Source organism: Lepus europaeus, chromosome 3 (genome assembly GCF_033115175.1).
Source record: "Lepus europaeus isolate LE1 chromosome 3, mLepTim1.pri, whole genome shotgun sequence".
NCBI classification, from domain to species: Eukaryota; Metazoa; Chordata; class Mammalia; order Lagomorpha; family Leporidae; genus Lepus; species Lepus europaeus.
Genome location: NC_084829.1, coordinates 96,503,986 through 96,518,013, shown reverse-complemented (window position 1 = coordinate 96,518,013; position 14,028 = coordinate 96,503,986). Strand labels below are relative to the sequence as shown.

The window sequence follows — 14,028 nt, the reverse complement described above, 5'->3', positions numbered from 1 at the left end:
CCAGGAGCCTTATCCAGGTCTCCCACATAGGTGGAAAGGGCCCAAAAGGCCATCTTCTACTGCTCTTCCCAGGCCATTAGCAGGGAGCTGGATCAGAAGTAGAGCATCCAGGACATGAACCAATGCCCATATGGGATGCCATTGTCACAGGTGGCTGCTTTAGCCACTATGCCACAATACCAGTCCTATCTTTTATGTATTTTTATAAATTAAATAGCTGAATAGCAATACTTTTATACATTGAAGAAAACATTGGAAATAAACAACGGAAATCTAATTTCTTCTTAGTCCTTCAAACGACCATGGTAATGATGAGTAAAGGTAATATTAGATCAATTTTTAAAAGATTTTTTATTTGAAAGACCAAGTGTCTGCTAATAGTAGTAGAATTAAAAAGGAGACAATGATCCAACATAGGAAGCTGGCCACATAGTAGACTCATAGAATGACAAATGCCCTAAATAGCACTCCGGCCTCAGAATCAACCCTTAAGGCATTCAGATCTGGCTAAAAAGCCCATGAGAGTTTCTCAGGCATGGAAAGCCAAGACACTATGGCAAAAAAGGGCCTACATGAAAGATCTCTGTGAGTGAGATCTGGTGGAAAGAAGGGGCCATCAAAGAAGGAGGTAACTTTCTCAGGAAGGGAGAAAAGAACTTCTACTTTGATTATGGCCTTGTCTAAATAATATCGGAGTTTGTGGACTCAAAAGGCTTCCATAGCCTTGGCAGCTCGTTACAAGAGCCATGGGTAATCACTGACATCATAAGTAAGAGTGTCAGTTGTTAAATCAACAACAGGAGTCTCTGTGCACTTGTTCCCCATGCAGGACCTCTGTCCTTAATGTGTTATACTATGAGAATTAATGGTAAAAACTAGTCTTCAAACAGTACTTTATACTTTGTGTGTGTGTAGGTGCAAACTGTTGAAATCTTTACTTAGTATAGAGTTGATCTTCTGTATATAAAGATAATTAAAAATGAATCTTAGTGAAGAATGGGATGGGAGAGGGAGTAGGAGGAGGGATGGTTTGGGGGTGAGAGGGTGAGTATGGGGGGAAGAACTGCTCTAATCCAAAAGTTGTGCTTATGAAATTTATATTTATTAAATAAAAGCTTTCTATAAAATTGTTTTTTATTTGAAAGAGTTACAGAGAAAGAGGGAGAGAACAGAAAGAGATCTTCCATCCTCTGGTTCACTCATCAAGTGGCTGCAACAGCCACCACTGGGTCAGACCAAAAACAGGAGCCAGGAACTTCCTCCAGGTCTCCCACGAAGGTGCACAGGCCCAAACACTTGGGCCATCTTCTGGTGCTTTTCCAAGGCCATTAGCAGGGAGCTGGATCAGAAGTAGAGCAACCGAGACACGAACTGGCAACCATATGAGTTGCTGGCTTTGCAGGCAATGGCTTAATGTGCTAATACTCAGCACTGACCTCTAAATCAGTGTTTAAAAACTCTATGACTTATTCTGGTACATGAGAAAAGAACTTAGCAATGATAATTTTTTAAATTTTAGACTGGTAATGGATAAGGATCTGCTTTTGCAAAGCTCTAATCTACTTTCTCACCAGCAATTTCTCTTCTATTTTCAGTTTACCCAGGTTAGTTGCTGTGGGGATGTTTGAATAATCACAGGCGTGCATACATAATTTTCAATTCTCCATATTCTCCTTCAGTATTTGAGCCAGTGAAACCATAAATCTTGATAGCATACCTTTAAGCATAGTCACTGTTCCTGTTGAGAAAATAAAAAGTTTTAAGTCACAGGGAGAGAGAATCTCTTTGAGCAGGAGCATGTTGGAGTTTTGCCTGCTGATTGCTGTTGGCCCCCTTGACTTGACTGCTGAATTGATAGTCATTATGGCTTGTAGGCAGCCTTCCCAGAATAAACAATAAATATTCATGGCTTGATTATTAATGAATAATCTATGAATAACTAGGGTCTATTTATGCTCATTACTGTGAAGAAGACTTATTTATAATACTTTAAAGAAGAAAAATTTATTTTAAAGCTAGACACCAATGATATGAGCGGCTTTTTGAGCAAGTTCATGGGGAAGTTTGATGTAGCTTAATTTTTTTCCCTTAAAATCCTTATTCTTCCAAGAAAGAACTGTTTAACTGGATTTTAAAGAACTTTTTTGAATTTGTATTACTCAGAGAGGATGAGAAATAGGTTAAATGGGAATAAAGAGAACTTAAAACTTTTAATCAGTTATTAAAATCCCACTCTAGCTACAGATTTGTGATTTGCAACTTTGAGTACTGTTCATGCATATCATTACTCATTAAAATCACATCTATTACAATTATGCTTTTATGACACAGTTCCCTAAAGTCTTGGATATTCCTTGGCCTCCCTGCCTATTTGTGTTTCAAAGCTTAATCGGATCTCTCCTTTCGAACAGCCTTAAGTTCATTTTTCTACTCCCATTTTTCCTCAATTATTAGTGAATCACCCTGACCTCTCCCTCATGCAAGGGTGGGTTTTTACCCCATCCCTTCTACTTGTTTTAAGTAGTGTATAGTCATTCCTTCAGGGAGTGTTACTGCATAGTTTCTAGATTCGAAAACTTTATTAGATATTATGACACAGAGCTACAAATTTATGAAATAAAAAGCTTATTGCCCATTCAGATATTTATCCAGTTGCCTGGATAGATTTTATATAGCTATCTATTTTAGACTGTCAAATCCTAGAGAGCAGAGACAGCGTTAGGACTTTCCTTTTCCCTCTTTGTACTGTTGGTGGATAGTACCATACACAGTTTAGTGCAAAGTTTGTTTTTATTTTTTTATTTTGGATCACATACATCAAGTAATGTTCTGAGTTATTTGAGGTTAAAAATATCTTAATTAATATATGGCTTTGTAAAATTTGAGGATCAGCTAACAAAATGTAAGATTAGGAATCATATGCTATTGATATTATATCTAATTCTCCCCATACTTTTATACTTCAGGGAGGTTGTGAGGATTATTGCCTTTTATTTTGTGATGAGTAAACTCAGATTAAATTGTTCATTCATGTGATTTTAATTATTTTAGGGTACTAGTTACCACTTAGTAAATTACTTCTTATGTATTAGTATTACTTTGGACAAATGAATTCACCTCATAAGGATAAGCAATTTATTTCTCTCTCCAGAGATGGCTTTCCTCATAGCAGGGGACCTAGTTCAGGATTGTTTATATGAACTTAGGTTTTTTTCAGAAATACTTTATGAGGCTTCACACTGTAGCATGAATAGGTTACAGGAAGCAAATGAACTGTAGTTCTTCTTTCAGGGGACCAGTGTCACAATTATGAGGAATAAATAGTTGATCAAGATAAAAACATGTATGTAATTATGCGTTAAAATAAAATTTACATGAGGAGCATTAGGGGAAGAAGTAAGTTGTGTTCAGCTAATTAAGTCTGCTGCTACTTTCGCCTCTTGGGAAGGAAATATGAAATGGTAGATGGTACAGATATGGCAATATTGTCCAAATATTCGACCCAAGTAAAAATATGCAATATTGGAATCTTAGAGAATAAGTGAAGTAAGAAAGTATATATATATATATATGTATATATATATATATATATATAGAGAGAGAGAGAGAGAGAGAGAGAGAAATTTTCTTTTTTTAAATTATTTCATTCGTTAAGTCAACTTGGGAAGTCCGTCTGCTGTTTATAAACAGTTGGATTCCTGATCTGCCTGATGGCATTCTGTAGATTCTTTGGAGGGGAAATGTTGAGTCGTGGGACTGAAAAGAACAAGGAAATCAAATCATTCTAAATCAAATAAGTAAAAGAAGTGTAGAACTAAGGACTTTGTCAAATGATGAACTTTAAGAAATAAGATGCCTAAAACTTAATTCTGATTTAATATGCCCACTACGTTTTGTAATCTGCAAATAATTTTAGACTTACACAATCAAAATAGGGTATTCTTTACTTCTCTTATATTTCACATATATTTCTAGATTGTTAGTGTATGAATAATGAAAAAATTTCCCATAACTATGGTATATACTTAAAGTAAGGTGAAATTCAATTTCATTATATTTCTTGGGAATAGTCTGACTCTATTAAGAGATAAATATCTTTACTCACTAGAAATTAGTTTGTTCATGACTAGAGGAGTATTAAACTTATCAGGTGAGTTTTCAAACCCAAGAGATTCACTCAACTAACTCACATCACAGGTTTCTTTTTTATGTACCTGACATGTGCTAAGTGCTGGGTTCACCAAGGATCTGTTTTGATTGCCAAAGAATTTGAAACGGGTTATGAAATTCAGTATAAAAAGTAGTGAGGCAGAAAATTGTGATTAACAGACATAAAGAGTGGGACATAGATGATAGCAGAGTTTGATTCTATATATAAGAGGTATCATAATTTAGTATATGTTGTCACCTTTGGAGTAGATGCAGAATCTGAGGGTGTATCATGACATCAACACTATTACCTGGAGCCAGTGTGCTGTCTTCTCTTCTCTGAATATTACAAGATGTGGGAGTGGTCCCCCTGTTTGTGGTCCATTCATCATCAGTCTGTTCTTCCACACAAAAACCAGAGCGATCCAAGCAAAATACGAGTAGGTTGTGGGGAATTCCATCTCCCTCAAAAGCCAAGGTCTTTGTCATAGCACACAGTATGAACTGTTTTCTCACTGCACTGCCCTCTTCTCCCTCCCTGACTTTGTGCCTCCCGAATTAGCTTCCAAACTGTGCCCCGCTCTGCCTGTTATCCTGCCTCAGAGCCATTGCACATGCCCTTCCCTTTGCCTGGAACACTTTTCCTAAAGATGAGTGTTTGCTCGCCCTCTCCCTTCCTTTAGTTCGTTCTCATCATCTCATTAGGCCTTCTCTGACCACTCTCTCCACCCTTGACATCTCCTATTGCCCTTTCCTGCTTTGTAAGGGTAATTTTAAAATGTCATGGAAAAGTAGAATTAGAAGTTATTTTGTTGAGGTTCATCCCTGGCCCATCACTGGCCATTGAGGACATGTGGAGATGTGGAGAGTGAACCTGTGGATAGGAGATTCTCTCTCTCTCTCTCTCTCTCTGTATGTGTATGACACTTAGATAAATAATTTTTTTAACAAAATAGCTAATATGGGGTAGGTATTTGGTATAGCACTTAAGACCCTGTCTGGAATTCCTGCATCCCACACCAGAGTGCCTGGTTGAATGCTTATCTTATGATCCAACTTCCTGCTAATGTGCCTCAGTGGGCAGTGGAAGATTTGAGTTGGATTCCTAGCTCCTGGCTTCAGCCTGACCTAACCTTGACTTTTGAGAGCATTTGGGAGGGGAACCAGCACACGGAAGACCTCTCTGTCTCTCTTTCTCTCTCTCTCTCTCTCTCTCTCTCTCTTTCTCTCTCTCTCTGCCTTTCAAATAAAATGAAAAATAAAATCAGCTAACACAACTAGCAAAGGAAACTAATGAGATGGGCTGGAAGACATCTCAAAGAGGGATTCACATGAGGAGCTTCCCTTTTAAAGAAAGAGTGGACAGTTGTGTGAAATGTCACAAATAAATGACATGATCCAAATACTGAGAGGGCATTGAATGTAGTAGCACTTGAAAAGAAAGGATGCTGTTAGAAAGCAGAACACCTACTGCAATGGACTAGGAACAAATGGATGTTCAGCTATAAATAAGATGTGTAGGTTACTGGGTTATTTGCAACAAGAAGATACTTCAGAAACTTTGTACAAAATGGAATTGAGAGATAGGTTTGGATGCAAAAATTTTTTGAAATCCATACATAGTTTTTTTATAATATGGAATGTCCCATAACTTTCTGAAGACCCCTTTTATGCATGGATTTCAAAAATTTTGCACTAAAATAAACATATTTTAATTCAATTTTCCACAAACTTTTTGAGATATCTATGTATTTAAAGTAAATTTGCAGCAACCAAATTCTGTTGTTTAAGTGTGAATTGGCCAATATTTAATTCACATGTTAATACTGGTGGGGATGCCCTGACCTTTACAAACTGCCTTCATGTATTATTTGATGTTCAAAACAGCAAGGCAGTGTGGTAAGTACTGTTATGTGTTCAAGTCTGCCTGCTATTGCTGAGGGAATGCTGAGATTTGGGTGACTGCCTTTTTCTACATCACTGCTAGGAAGCATCAGAACAAGGTAAAAATTCATCTTTTGACTTGTACTACAGTGTTACTTCCTTGATTTACACATGTGGTTTGATTTAGTTCAATTTTGTTTTGTATATTGATTTGTAAGCTTGCAAAATCATTTTGGAAAAAAAACTGGCATAAATTAACTAACTATATTACTCATGGAACCTTGATGGTCAAAATTTTGAAGAGAGACTTGGACAAAGTTAACTGATGTACTATTTAAGGATTCCATTTGCTTAGTTGTTAAAATTCCAGATTGAAACACTCCTAGATGCACATTTCCTTGTAGATTATTTTGTGACTAAGATAAACACGATGATTCCTACTCTCATAAAGCATTTTATATCTTTCCCCTTGGATTATTTTTATGTTTTTATATTAAGCTGTGGTGAATATTTTCTAATAATTTCCATATCAAGCAGTCAACCTGCTAAATAGTAACAGCTACAAGGACTATATCACAAAAATGCAGTTAAACCAACCTAACATTTTTCTTAGAGGAATCTTGTCTGATTTCTGAGGTCACTTAATAAAAGCTGTCCTTTTGTGTGTAGTGTTCAAAATATATTATCCAGCTACTTGGGAGCATAATGTATAATCCAGCTACTTGTACAAAGAGTTTAGAGCTTTGTTATGTTTTGTTTATTGACTTTACCAACTCATATGTGAATTAACAGGTAAGGAGAAAAGTACCCTGTATTTTCTTTGTTTTTCACTTCGATTAGCTGATATTTTATATGATGTCAATCTTTTCTATTAGGTTAATTTATTTTACCCTAACTGTACATGTTTCAGTATGCTGTAGATGAGAATTTAAGCAAAACAAATTTTGTATATTCTGTAATAGAATTCTATTCTTCTGAGTGTGTTTATTTAGAGTTGATATAATTCCAAAGTTCTTACGGAAAATATCCTATAATTTTATAAAATTCACATTGAATTTTTTTTTGTTTTTACAGGTTTCTGAAGGTTTGTGGATCTGAATTAGTACGCCTTGAGTTATCTTGTAGTCACTTCCTGAATGAAACTTGCTTGGAGGTTATTTCTGAGATGTGTCCAAATCTGCAGGAATTAAACCTCTCATCCTGTGATAAACTACCACCTCAAGCTTTTAACCACATTGCCAAATTATGCAACCTTAAACGTCTCATTCTTTATCGAACAAAGGTGGAGGTAAGAATAACTCATTTGCATATCTGCTACTGTAATAGCCAATGGAATATTTAGTTGCCTATTAATTACTCAATATAATGTGATTTCTAACTTTTAAACAAAGTCTATGATGCCATCTGATTATGTAATGTATATGAGTGAAATTGACATTTTGAGATTCGGTTCTTGTTTATAACCCTATCTATTCTCTTGAGGAGCAGTGGTTTTTCTACTTACTATTTGTTGAATTATTTATTTAGTGGAAGGTTAAGCTTGGGATTATAAAATAAAGCAAAAATTTGTCATTGCATATATTAAAAGAAAAATATGATCACTTTAACACTTAACCCTATCTGTAAGTTCTAATATGATCACTTTAACAATTAAGGTGGCATTTTTACCATCAAGCTTAATGGAATTTGGAGTTCCATGATAAGTTTTTAAACTGTACTCTAAGAAGGACGTCCGTAGGAATGTATGCAGAACTATACAGCTTTACAGTTACAAACTTCCTCCTCTCTCTCTTATTCTCACTCTTATTTTTTAACTAAGACCTATTTTCATTTGACTTTATACACATATTATTAACTCTATGTTAAGTAAAGAGTTCAAAAAAATAGTATGAAGAAGAAAAACAAACAAATCGAAACTGTTCCTTGAGAGTGAATGCAAGGGCAGCTCAAGTCATCCCATCTCAAAGTGTCAATTTCATTTCTACAGATTTCATTTTAAATGTTCTATTAGTTCTCACTGATCAGGGAGAACATATGGTATTTGTCCCTTTGGGACTGGCTTATTTCACTAAGTATCGTGTTTTCCAGATTCATCCATTTTGTTGCAAAAGACTGGATTTCTTTTTTTTTTAACTGCTGTGCAGTATTCCATAGTGTACATATCCAATAATTTCTTTATCCAGTCCTCAGTTTATAGGCATTTGTTTTTTTAAGTTTTATTTAATGAGTGCAAATTTCATAGGTACAATCAGGAATATAGTGGTTCTTTCCCCCATACCTACCCTTCCACCCCAACTCCCATCCCACCTCCTACTCCCTCTCCCATTCTCTTCTTAATTATAGTTCATTTTTAGTTTAATTTTATAGAAAGAGGACTAAATCTATGTTAAGTACAGATTTCAATGGTTTGCACCCACCCACACACAAAACATATAGAGTACAGTTTGAGAACAAGTTTTGCAGTTAATTCTCATAGTACAACTCAATAAGGACAGAGGTCCTACATGGGGAGTAAGTGCACAGTGACTTCTGTTGTTCCTTTAACAATTAACACTATTATTTATGATGTCAGTGATCACCCGAGGTTCTTGCCATGGGCTGCCAAAGCTATGGAAGCCTTTTGTGACCACAGATTCCATCAGTATTTGGATACAGACATAAGCAAAGTAGAAATTCTCTCCTCCCTTCAGAGAAAAGTACATCCTTCTTTGATGGCCCCTGCTTTCCACTGAGATTTCACAGAGATTCTTTGTATAGGATATTTTTTGCCACAGAGTCTTGGCTTTCCCAGTTGATGGGCATTTAGGTTGATTTTATGTCTTAGCTGCTGTGATTTGAGTTGCAATAAACATGGACATGCAGGTAACTTACATGCTTACTGATTTAAGTGTTAAAGTGATCATGTAAATAGAATCAAGTGCCTGATAATAATAATAGATAGAATTAAAAAGGAGAGAATGTTGCAACATGGGAAGCAGTCCACACAGCAGACTTATAGAATGATAATCATTTTAAGTAACACTCTGACCTCAGAATCAGCCCTCAAGTTTTCCTGATCTGGCTGAAAAGCCCATGAGTGCATTTCAGGCATGGAAAGCCAAGACACTGTGGCAAAAAAATGTTTTATATGAAGGTTCTTTGTGAGTGAGACCCCAGCAGAAAGAAGTGGCCATCAAAAAAAGGATGTATTATTTTTTTAAAGGGAGGAGAGAACTTCCACTTTTATATGGCCTTGTCCAAATATTGATGGAGTTCGTGGTCACAAAAGACTTCCATAGCCTTTGACAGCTCATGACAAGCACCTCGGGTGATCACTGACATCATAAATAATAGTATTAATTGTTAAATTAACAACAAAAGTCACTGTGCACTTACTCCCCATGTAGGACATTGGTTCTTATTGAGTTGTATTATGAGAATTAACTGCAATACTTGTTCTCAAGCAGTACTTTATACATTGTGTGTGTGTGTGTGTGTGTGCAAACTGTTGAAATCTTTACTTAGTATAGAGTTGGTCTTCTGTATATAAAGTTAAGTTTGTGGACTCAAAAGGCTTCCCTAGCCTAGGCAGCTCATGTCAAGAACCCCAGGTGGTCACTGACATCATACATAAGAGTGTGAATTGTTAAGTTAACAACAGGAGTCACTATGCATGAACTCCCCATGCAGGACCTCTGTCCTCCATGAGTTGTATTATGAGAGTTTACTGTAAAACTAGTTCTCAGTTTGTGTGTATGTGTGTGTATGTGCACAAATTGTTAAAATCTTTACTTAGTATCAAGTTGATCTTCTGTGTACAATGTTAATTGAAAATGAATCTTAATGGAGAATGGGACTGGCAAGGGGAGAGGGAGGAAGAGGAGGGGTGGGTGTGTGGGTGGGAGGGCGGGTATGGTTGGAAGAATAACTATATTCCTAAAGTTGTACTCATGAAATTTGTATTCCTTAAAAATAAATTTAAAAAAATGAAAACAAAGCAGTGATACCTGGAGCACATCCCAGGCTGGCCCACATCCAGACAAAAAAAAAAGAAAAAGAAAAAGAAAGGAAGGAGGAAGGGAAGTATCATTATGTTCTTAAAACTGTATATATGAAACGCATGAAATTTTTCCCTTAATATAAATAAATTTTTTTAAAGATTTATTTATTTGAAAGGCAGAGTGCAGAGAGAGAGAGAGAAATCCATCTGCTAGTTCACTCCCCAAATGACTGTAACAGCCAGGGCTGGGCCAGACTGAAGCCAGGAACCAAGAATTTCTTCTGGGTCTCCCAGAAGTGTGCAGTGGTTCAAGGACTTAGGCCATCCCCTGCTGCATTTCCAGGTGCATTAGCAGGGAGCTAGATTGGAAGCGGAGCAGCCGATGTCGAACTGGTGCCCATACGGGATGCAGTGTCAGAGGCAGCAGCTTTTACCTGCTACACTACAGTGCTGGCCCCTAAAAAAGATTTTTTTAAAAATGAAAGCGTAGGCATTGTTGCACAGTGGGTTAAGTTGCAGTGTGGGACACCTAGATCCCATATCAGTACTGCTGCTAATCCCAGCTGTTCCTCTTCCAAAACATCCAATGCAGGTGGGAGGCAGTAGATGATGGCTCAAGTTCTTGAGTTCCTACCATAATATGGGAGACGCAGATGATGTTCCTCGCTCCTGGCTTCAGCTCCAGCCTCATCCTGCCAGTCACAAGCATTCGGAGAGTGAACCAACAGAGGGAGTGTACTTTTTTTCTCTCTTTGTCTTTCAACAAATAAATTTTTTAAAAAATTATTAGAGCTGTTGCAATCATTTCAAAGTTATTTGGAGTATATAATTTTTTATATTTTAAAGACATATTTTTCTCTGAGCTCTTAAAACTTTTGTGATGTTCTACTGTTCATGTTCCCAGGTAAAGAAACAAAGTGAACTGAAACATTGGGAGGAATGAACTAGAAAGAAGCAGGGAGTTATTTCCTAGCAGGAGAAGGGAGCAGAGTGGAATTTACTGAGGACCAGGCTTAGGGGCTAAAATTACTTTAACATAGGTCATGAATCTCATTTTAAAGTAATAATAATAATAGCAATAAATACAAAAAATTCAGAACCATGTTGTATATATTAGTCTACTTGCTTTTTTCATGTAATGCCATGATGAGGAGCATCCGTTTTAAAGATGGAGTGGGCAGCTGTGTGAAATGTCACAAATAAATTAAATGATACAAGTACTGAGAGGCCATTGAATTTAGTCATTTGTAAATGTCAAAGCACCTCCCACAAACATTAAAATGTAAGTTAAATCTTGGCCAACTCACTTTTAAACATCTCTTCCCTGGGATGTCTATAAGACATCTTTCCAAGTCAGTATGCAGTTGATCTAATTTAACTGGGTAGTGTAAGTTAAACTGCACATGAGGAGCATTTAGTTTTTCCAGCCATTTTCCTTTTACAAACTGTCTAGCATTAACATGTTTCTGCACATGGCTTTACTTGTGTGTGCCATCAGTGCTGTAGGGTGGAGTCCGGGTTGGAGAGTATGTGCCTGGGCCTCTATAGTAAGCACCCACGTTTCTCTTTTACACGTGTCTCTCCCTATTTCAGCATTTTGGGTTTTTTTCTTTTCCTTGAACATTCTGACCTGGCCTCAGCCTGGATGGTTTGCTCTTCTTCCTGTCTCAAATGTTTTTAATGTTTTGATTTTTTTATTGTTAAAAATATTTTTAGAAGTTACTTCTTGGAAAAATAACCCCCTTTCTAGTTTGTTTCTGTCACAGAACCTGTTTTCTTTCCTTTTTAGTATCTGTATCACTCTCTGAAAGGTTATTTGTTTTCTTGCTCATATTCTCTCTCCTCACATTAGGATATAATATTAGCAGCTGTGTCTTTTTTATTGCCATGTTTGCAGCATCTAGAATATTACGTTAAAAGACTGGCCAGTTAGTAGACACTTTTTTTTTTTAAGATCTTTTTTTTTAAAATTTTATTTATTTATTTATTTTTTGACAGGCAGAGTGGATAGTGAGAGAGACAGAGAGAAAGGTCTTCCTTTTTGCCGTTGGTTCACCCTCCAATGGCTGCTGCGGCCGGCGCATCGTGCTGATCCGAAGCCAGGAGCCAGGCGCTTCTGGTCTCCCATGCGGGTGCAGGGCCCAAGGACTTGGGCCATCCTCCACTGCCTTCCCGGGCCATAGCAGAGAGCTGGCCTGGAAGAGGGGCAACCAGGATAGAATCCGACGCCCCGACCGGGACTAGAACCCGGTGTGCTGGCGCCGCAAGGTGGAGGATTAGCTTGTTAAGCCACGGCGCCGGCTCAAGTAGACACTTCTTAAGAATGAATAAAGAGGAGCCAGCACTGTTGTTTAGCAGGTAAAACCACTGCCTGCAATGCCAGCATCCCATATGGGCACCAGTTCATGTCTGGCTGCTCTGCTTCTATCCAGCTCCTTGCAAATACACCTGAGAAAAGCACCTGAAGATGGTCCAAGTGTTTGGGCCTCTGCCACCCATGTGGGAGACCTAGATGAAATTCCTGGCTTCTGGCTTCAGCATCGGTCAGGGCTGACTGTTGTGATCATCTGCGGAATGAAATTGTGGATGGAATTTCTTTGTCTCTGTCTGTCTGTCTGTCTCTCTGTCTCCCCGTCTCCCTGTCTCCATCCCTCCCTCCTTGTCTCTCCCTCTCTCACTATCACTCTGATGTTCAAAATAAATAAATAAATCTTTTTTTAAAAAAGAGTGAAAAAAAAAACAACCAGATTACTTTTATATAATATTATACCAATGATTTTTCCCACTGATAGACCTGTGCCTATCTTGACTGTTACCTTGGTCAAGATATTCAGCCTGTTAATATTTCAGTTTCTTCACCTTTAGAATGGGACTAAAAAAATATGAATCTCATAGGGTCATTGTGAGGATTAAATTACATATAAAGCACTATGACAGTACCTGGAACATAGTGTACACTTCATACTTAGCAGCAGCAGCAGCAGCAGCAGCAGTAGTAGTTGTAGTAGTAGTAGTAATATCCTGGCCATTTTATAGTATGCTTTACTGTCTGGTAGGGGAAGACTGTCCTCAGAATTCCTTTTAAGTACTTTTTTGGGTGAATACTTATATATTTATTCTTCTAACCATATCTTTCAGCAAAGATTTTATTAGAAGTGCATTCATTATATTTCATTTTGCTTTCTTATAAAGGCTTCCCATCTGTTTATGTGGGTCTTGTTTTATATTTAAGAATATGTTATAGTTTTCTTAGGTCCTATATCTTTTTTGGTTCAATTTGTCCATTGCATGTTATATTTTCCAGTGCTGTTTTCCTTTCCATTTAATTTTAACCGGCTATTGTTAGTATAAAGGAAAGAGGGGGTGTATATTATGTTTGCTAACCTTACTGAATGCTTAAAATTGTTCTAATAGTTTTTTATTTGTCTCTTTTTGAATTTTCTAATCATTCTAGTATATATTCTAGAAGTTAATATACTTATTTATTTTTTAACATTTGAAGTGTTAACTGCCTGTCAAAAAATATATATATTCCATGAGATGCTTTGAAATAGCTATGTCAACATGGTCCAAGTTTCAGAGACTCATTAAATAGTCTAGTTTTCCTAAATTTGCCTCAAGAGACTGGTAGAATACATACATACACACACACATGCACACACATACATATTTTATATGTTTATATCTTATATGTTTATATGTGTGTATAAATATATAAATATATGTATATATATCTGCAATTTCTGAAGATTGAGAGTTCATTTCTCAAGTATAAAAGATATTTACACCTATGTATGAACCTTGGAAAGCAGCAATGTTGGCTCAACCACATAGGAGACCTGGAGTTTCAGTCCCTAGCTTGAGTCTGGCTCAGACCCAGGTGTTGCTAGTATTTGAGGAGTGACCCAGTGGATTGAAGATCTGTCTCTTTCTCTCTCTGCTTTTCAAATAATATGAAAATAAATAAATAAGTAAAAAAATAAAAAAGAAAAAAAACAAGATGAAAATAAAGAAAA

The 14,028-nt window shown here is 36.8% G+C and overlaps 1 protein-coding gene across 4 annotated transcripts in view; it reads left to right on the top strand.

Annotated features, from left to right (window-relative positions):
- FBXL4 (F-box and leucine rich repeat protein 4) overlaps positions 1-14,028 on the top strand; it is a 77,985-nt gene that overhangs the window by 32,816 nt on the left and 31,141 nt on the right. For all 4 annotated transcript variants that reach the window (XM_062186528.1, XM_062186525.1, XM_062186526.1 and 1 more), the window contains exon 6: positions 7,108-7,321. In XM_062186528.1, coding sequence (XP_062042512.1) covers positions 7,108-7,321 — 214 coding nt within the window. The remainder of the gene's footprint in view (positions 1-7,107; positions 7,322-14,028) is intronic.